The 7965-nt window shown below is 46.8% G+C and overlaps 1 protein-coding gene across 1 annotated transcript; it reads right to left on the reverse strand.

The window, feature by feature from the left end:
- Positions 1-2121: 2121 nt before the first annotated feature.
- On the reverse strand, positions 2122-3009 carry LOC145950484 (uncharacterized). The gene has a single exon (XM_083061576.1). It carries the CDS (start codon positions 3007-3009, stop codon positions 2122-2124), a length of 888 nt encoding a protein of 295 aa, XP_082917702.1.
- Between the last annotated feature and the right edge of the window lie 4956 nt (positions 3010-7965).

The raw sequence follows: 7965 nt of genomic DNA on the forward strand, positions 1-7965 counted from the left end.
CTAGAGGTGGAGAATCGGGCGTTGGGGGCTGCCCTGGGCAAGGCTAAGAGGCAGAATGAGGCCGAGCTTCAAGCCACGAGAAGAGATCTCGCGAGGGTCCATCAATCTTTGGAGGTTGCCTTGAAGGTTAACGAGGTTTATGCTGCTCAAGTTGGCGAGCTTCAGAAGCTTTCTACCTTCTCTCGGGATAGAGTGTGTGCCCTTGAGGATGAGGTCTCGACGCTGAAGGTCGAGCTGGGGCAAGCTGCTGAGAAGCGTCTTTGTGACGAGGTGCTTCTTAGTGGCAAGGAAGAGGAGGTCGCGACATTGAAGGCAGACCTTGACAAGATGACTGATGCTAAGGTGGACCTGGAGAGGAAGCTTGCCGAGACCGAGCGTGCTGTCCTGCTCGAGCATAAGAAAGGCTTCCTCAAGGCAGCTCGTCAAGCAAGGTTGCTTGCGCCTGGGGTCGACCTCTCCACTATCATTCTGTAATAACTTAGCTTATTCTTGCTTATTTCTTTTTTTCCTTCTGGATTCATGTTTTTAACTCATGGAGTTGTTGGGTATATATTACTTTGTTGAGTTTGTATCTCGCGTTTTTGATGGTTCGTCTCTAACCTTCATTTTTGAACTTATGTTTTTGCACTTATGTTTTTGTGCTTTTTGGGGCTCAAACTTGGCCTAGCGTAAAATAATTCATATTATGGTTCGAACTCGACCTTGGCTTAAGATAGGATAATTCGCATTAAGGTTCAAGGTTCGAACTCGACCTTGGCTTAAGATAAGGTAATTCGTACCAAGGTTCGAACTCGACCTCGGGTGGAATTTAAACCTCAAGTTCGGACTCGACCTCAGCGTAAGATAATTTGCACCGAGGTTCAAACTCGACCTCGGCCTAAGGTAAGATAAGTCGTACCAAGGTTCAAACTCGACCTCGACTTAATGTAAAATAAATCGTATCAAGGTTCGAACTCGACCTTGGCGTAATATAAATCATTTTATGGTAAAACGATGTAGAATTAAGAAACTATGAACAGAAACAGAATGAGTCATTTTATTAATGTTGTGGGTGTGCCTCGTTAAAAACCCTCTCAGCCAAAACCCATTTTTCTATTTTTTGGGACAAAAGACTGAGGTGGGAAAAGAGTGCATAACTCATTCTTACAATTTCAACTGAAGTAGAACTTGAGATGCATGGCGTTCCAAGTTCTTGGGATGGCTTTGCCGCTGAGCTCTTCTAGACGAAATGCCCGTTTTCTAGGTTTTCTGTGGCCCAGAATGGGCCATCCCAGTTTGGTGCGAGTTTTCCTTCTGACGAATCTCTACGGGCATCTCCTAGTAGTCGCCAGACCAAGTCACCAGCCCTGAAGGAGCGAGGTCGGACTCGCGTGTTGTACCTCCTGGAGGCTCGAAGCTTGCAGGCCTCTTCGTGAATCCGGGCTTCTTCCCTGAGCTCATCAATGAGGTCGAGGTTGACCGCTGTCTCCTGGGCATTTTGCTCACTATCGAGGACATGACGTCGATGAGACGTCTCGCCGACTTCCACCGGGATCATGGCATCGGCTCCATAGGTTAGCCTATACGGCGTTTCCTGTGTTGTCGACTGGGGGGTACAATGGTATGCCCAGAGGATGCTGGGGAGCTCGTTAGCCCATTGTCCTTTGGCACTTCCCAGCCGCTTCTTGAGTTCTCGGAGGATCACTTTGTTTGCGGCTTCGACTTGGCCATTGGTTTGGGGGTGCTCCACCGAGGTCGAGAGGTGTTTGACATCGAGCTCGCGGAGGAAGTCTTCGAAGCTCTGTGCAATGAACTGTCTACCGTTATCGGTAACGAGGGAATGCGGGATGCCAAACCTGCATACGATGCTCTTCCAAGTGAACTTCTGTATGTTTTCGGTGGTGATCTTGGCGAGTGGGCATGCCTCGATCCACTTGGTGAAGTAGTCGATTGCCACTAAAAGGAATTTGAGCTGACCCTTTGCAGGGGAAATGGTCCTAGGATGTTCATTCCTCACTGGGCAAAAGGCCATGGTGACATCATCTGGTGGAGAGCTTCGGGTGGCTGTCGATGTGTATTGCTGAACTACTGTCATTCCTTGCATCTTTGCACGTAGGCTTGGCAATCCGACTTTAATATGGGCTAGTAGTATCCATCTCGAAGTACCCTGGTCGCCATTGATCGTGCTCTAGAGTGCAGACCACATATCCCTCGGTGTATTTCCTCGATGACATACGTAGTTTGAGGCTCGGCCAGGCATTTGAGCAATGGGGCGGAGATGCCGTGTTTGAACAGTTCGTCTCTGACAATGACGAACTTAGCTGATCTTACCCTCATCTTCCAAGCTTCATCTTTATCCTCGGGCAAAGTTCCCTCCTTTAAGTAATTCCAAATACTTGTCATCCATCTGTGGTCTCCGCTGTCACTGGTGTTGACAACCTTGTCGTCTAAGCTGGGTGAATGCAGGGTCTCTTGGATGATGGTTCGATGTTGCCCAGGGCGTTTGGTACTGGCGAGCTTCGATAGGAGGTCGGCTCTGGCATTTTGTTCTCGTGGTATGTGATGTATGGTGAACTCGTCGAAGGACGAGATCTGTTGCGATGCCACATGGAAGTACCTTTGCAAAAGGGTGTCCTTGGTCTGGTATGCCCTGCTAAGCTGCTCTACCATGAGCTTTGAGTCGCTGTTGCAACTCAGTCTCTGCGCTCCGAGGTCGTGAGCTAGCCTTAGCCCTACGAGAAGCGCTTCGTATTCCGCTTGGTTGTTTGTCACTTTGAAGCCAAACTTGAGAGATTCCTTTAAGGTGACCTGATTAGGCCCTTCCAAAATAATGCCTGCACCACCACCTTTAGAGTTGGAGGATCCGTCAACATGTAAAATCCATACCTGTTGTTCGTCTGCCAAGGTTGGAGTTAGTTCGGCCAAAAAATCTACCAGGCATTGGGCTTTCAGGGGGCCGCGGCTTTCATACTTGATCCCGAACTCAGATAGTTCTGCCGACCATGATATCATCCGTCCGGCGAGCTCCATTGTTTGATTGGGTAGTCAGTTTTGACGATCACCTGGTGGCTTTGAAAATAAGGTCGGAGACGCCGAGCTGCTGCGACAAGTGCTAGTGCGAGCTTCTCAATCATCTGATACCTTTTTTCTGTGTCTTGGAGAACTCGACTGATAAAGTAGATTGGCGTCTGCATTTTCTGGTGCTCTTGTACTATAACTGTGCCGATTGCGCCTTCTGCCATGGCTAGGTAGAGGAGGAGGTCGGCATGTTGATCCGGCCTCTAGAGGATTGGCGGAGTCGTGAGGAAGGCTTTGAAGCTCTTGAAAGCCTCTTCGCATTGGTCCATCCACTCGAACTTCTTCGAATTTTGCAGTAGGGTGAAGATGGGGCCCTGCTTTCGCCGCCAACCTGGGGATGAAACGTGAAAGAGAGACCAACCTTCCTGCCAGGCATTGGACATCTTTCACAGTCTGGGGGCTATGCATCTGGATGATGGCTTTGCATTTCTCTGGGTTGGCCTCAATGCCCCTGCTGGTGATCATGAAGCCAAGGAATTTACCTCCCTAGACGCCGAAGACACACTTCTCTGGGTTGAGACGCATGTTGTGCTTCCTGATCTGATCGAACACCTCTGCTAAGTCGGCGGCATGACCTTCGGTGGAAGTGGTTTTGACCACCATGTTGTCAACGTAGACTTCTATATTCTGCCCAATCTGTTGGTGGAAAACCTTGTCCATCAGCCGTTGGTAAGTGGCCCCTGCATTTTTTAGACCGAATGGCATCACTCGATAGCAAAAATTGGCGTGATCAGTGATAAATGACGTGTGCACTTCGTCTGGTGGGTACATCATGATCTGGTTGTACCTGGAGTAGGCATCTAGGAAGCTGAGGAGGGCGTGCCCGGATGCTCCATCGACCAGCCTGTCAATGCTTGGTAAGGGGGTACGAGTCCTTGGGGCATACTATGTTCAAGTCGGCGTAGTCGACGCACACATGCCACTTCCTTGAGCTCTTCTTCACCAGTACCATGTTTGCCAGCCACGTGGTGTATCTGACTTCGCAGATGAAGCCCGCGTTCAGCAGCTTTTGTGTCTCGGTGATGATAACTTCTCGTCTTTCGCCACCGACCTTCCTCTTCCTCTGGGCCACTAGTTTTGCCTCCTTGTGGAATGCCATCCTGTGATAGATAAAGTTAGTGTCGATACCTGGCATGTCGGCGCTGGACCAAGCAAAGAGGTCGGCGTTCTTGGAAATTTTGGCTTCAATTTTCCGTCGTAACTCTGGGTTTAGCTGCCTGCTTATTTTGGTACATAGCCCAGGGCGTTTGCCAATATGGAGGTCATCGAGCTCGTTAATGGGACTCGGTCGTTCCTCATGGGAGTCCGACCTCGGATCTAGGTCAATGATGTCCACGTGGGTGATATGAGCCACTGTATGAGGGTCACTTTTGCAGCACTCCACGGATGGTGAGACCTTCAAACTTTTGGCGTAGCACTGCCGAGCTGTCTTTTGGTTTACTCTGACGGAAATAATCTTGTCCCCGCTCCCTGGGAATTTCATCTTCAGGTGTGGGGTAGAGACCATAGCTCCGAGTTGATTCAAGGTCAGCCTTCTGATGATGATGTTGTAGGATGTGTTGGCCTCGACGAGGAGGTAGCGGACCATGATCCTCCTTGAGTCAGAGGAAGTTTTGAAGGTTGTCAATAGATCCACGTACCCGCGAGTGTGAACCCGTTCTCCTGCAAAACCAACTAGGGTTTCTGTGTGAGGTTGGATATGGGAGTGAGGGATGTCTAACCTGAGGAATGTTGGCCAGTATAGGACGTCAGCCGAGCTACCTTGGTCGATCAGCATTTTGTGGACCTCCCAGTTGGCGACTTCCACAGCGATGACCATGGGGTCATCTTGATTTGGACAAATGCTAGTGTAATCGTCGTTGGTGAAGGTGATCGGTGGTGAGCTTTGGTGCGAGGTCGAGGTAGCAGAGTGGACATTGTTGATGCTGCGCAGGTGTCTTTTTCGCGCCGAGCTGCTGGAGCCTCCCCCTGCGAAACCACCTGCAATTGTGTTATAACTCTCCGCAAGGGAGCTGATCCTGTTTCTTAGCTTACCTCGGCCTACACCAGACCACCAGCATTTTGCTGAGAACTAGAGGGTTGGTCCATGCGAGCTCCCGAACCTCGACCTCGTCCTCGTCCTCGTCCATTGTAGCCTCCTCTATGACCCTGCTGCCGTTGGACGTATTGTCCGAGGTGTCCCACCTGGATGAGCTCCTCTATGCGATCTATGAGAGAGCGGCATTCCTCGGTTGTGTGACCATAGTTCCTATGGTACTGACAGTGCTTGGTTTTGTCCGCGCTATTGGGACTATGTCCAGGTGGCAGGGTGAGCAGGTTACTGTTGCTGGCTTCCTCCAAGATGTGTACTCGGGGCGCATTCAGGGGAGTGTAGAAGTCGTATCTCCCCCCTTTATTTTTCCTAGCAGTCTTCTTGAACTGACTGTCGTTGGTGACCTTCACTTTATCTTTGTGGCCTTGGTCTGACTTCGTCTGTGATTTTCCTCAAACCTAGTCACGAAAAGTAGAGTGCTCTTCAATCTGGATGTAGCCTTCAGCTCGGGCACGGAGTTCGTCCATGTCAACAGGGGGTCACCGACACAGGCTGTCGATGAACGGTCCTGGCTTGAGTGCCATGAGCATAGCGTGTAGGGCGACCTCGGGATTCAAATTATGAATCTTAACCGAGATGCTGGTAGAGCGCTCCATGAACGTCCTCAGTGGTTTATCGTCGCTCTGTCTGAGATTGGCCAGAGTGGCTGATGTAACGTGATGAGGTTGACTCATTCCATACTGTGTCGCAAACCGTCAGACTAGGGTGTCAAAGCTGTCGATTGATTCTGCCAGTAGTTGGGTATACCAGGCGAGTGTTGCACCCTTGAGTGAGGTCAGAAAAACCCTACACAGAATAGCATCGTCATTAGTGTATAGGTTTACCTGCATGACGTATAGGTCGATGTGCTCGTCTGGGTCAGTAGTGCCGTCATAACGGTCGATGTTGAGAGGCTTCCATCCAAAAGGGAGGGGCGTCTCCATAATGCCATCCACGAAGGGGTGGCGGCGGGTGCTTGCCCTATGCCCTGGATCCTGGGCGGGCGCGTTGCTGACTTCATGGGCTGACCTGTTCATCAATGCATGCGATCGATGTGTGGAGGGCTTGGGGTAGGTGTACGATGTGCAGTCCGTGGTTGAGAGACTGAGTGCCCCTCTTCCTCGTGCTAATGACTCGGTTTAGGGGGTTGATCAGAGGGGCACCGGGGGAGCTGGGCCCAGATGCGTTCATTCTTGGCGCGCAGCGCCGCCAGGTCAGTTTCATTCGTAGAACGCAGCGCTGCAAGGTCAGTTTCGTGCTTTGCACGAATGCTATGCAGGTCGTCGGCGTGTTGCTGCCGCATCTGTTCGACCTGTTCGATCAATCTTCTCAATGCTGCTTCGCTGTCCATTTTAGTTGCGCGATCTAGGTCGTTTGTTGCTCGTCTACTATGGCTTCGGGTGAAAACCATAAGCGTGGCTGATAAGAGCTGTCTTGATCGACCCCACGGTGGGCGCCAAATGTTCTTACCGGAGATCGGTCATAAGGACGATCTGTTGGCAAGATCGGTGAGCCTCTTTCGCTGGGTACGATTGTTGTTCCAAGGCGGGGGTGGTACCTGCAAAACAGACTCCGATGCCAAAGTTAGTATTTGTGGATATATGTGTCTCGTATAAGTAATGCATGTACTTTAGTGTAAATTAGGGTTTATTTGGGCTTTGGGCCCGAGATCAGTTGTGACCTGATTGGATAGTGGGCCGATGTCGCCTAGCGCTTGTCTGAGGTCACTCCGCACTGTGATGCCGAGCTCGAGCTCGGCATAGCGGTACAGATAGTACAGTTATTAAGGCCATTATGAAATTTTGAACATCTTTTCTTTTCCAATGTTTTGAGTAAAATATTGGTGGTGACTCCATGAACCTATTTTCAAAACCATTTTTTGAGGATTAGTCTGGTATCCGAACATTCCTTAATTAATGAGATTTTTAAAAAGATAGTCAAAATCATTAGTTGTAAGATCAAAATTTTTCGAGTTACGACAATTCTTAATAATGTTAAATATATATTATTTTATTATTATATCATAGATAAATAAATTGGTCTATTAAACCTAACAAACTTGTTTATGTGCCTAAGTCAACATTTTTAAATAAATAAACTTTTTTAAAGTTGAAACCCAACTTTTTATTAAGTAGGATATATTAGACCAAACTTTAAATAGGTTAAGTCATATATTCTTACTTAACGTCCTATTCTCATCCCTAATTATAAGTGTCCCAAGATCTATTTTTAAAATAATTTATTAAAATTTCTATATTTCTGAATATTAACAAATTTTTTTAAGTAAAAAAGTCTTAATTAAATATCAATAGATTTTCACATAATTGAAAAAAAAAATTGTGATTATTTTAATTAAATATCACCAAATATTAACGTTCTGTTTATATATATATATATATATATATATATATATATATATATATATATATATATATATATATATATATATATATAGGAAATATATTAAGTGAGAGGGAATTTATTATGAGAGATGAGAGGATTAAAATATAACCCTTAGATTAATTTTCTCTCACTTGATTAAAACCCAAATTTTCTCTTACTTGATTAATCTAAGGGTTATATTTTAACCCTTTCATCTCTCATAATAAATTCCCTCTCACTTGATATGCTTCGTATATATATATATATATATATATATATATATATATAATTGACTATCATAATTGAATATTATGTTAATTTCTATTATTAAAAATATCTAAATCGAATATGTCAAAAGAAAAATTATAATAACTTTTGTAAAATCCTAATCCATAGCCGTGTGTGCGTGAAGAAAAGTTTCATACCTTGTATCCATGTGCAGAAAAAATAATTAA

Source organism: Cajanus cajan, chromosome 8, assembly GCF_000230855.2.
Source record: "Cajanus cajan strain Asha chromosome 8, NIPB_CcT2T_4, whole genome shotgun sequence".
Classification (NCBI taxonomy): domain Eukaryota; kingdom Viridiplantae; phylum Streptophyta; class Magnoliopsida; order Fabales; family Fabaceae; genus Cajanus; species Cajanus cajan.

Bases quoted from the DNA above. Each gene is read 5' to 3' on its own strand.
- LOC145950484 (XM_083061576.1), bottom strand. From the start codon at position 3,009: ATGGAGCTCGCCGGACGGATGATATCATGGTCGGCAGAACTATCTGAG.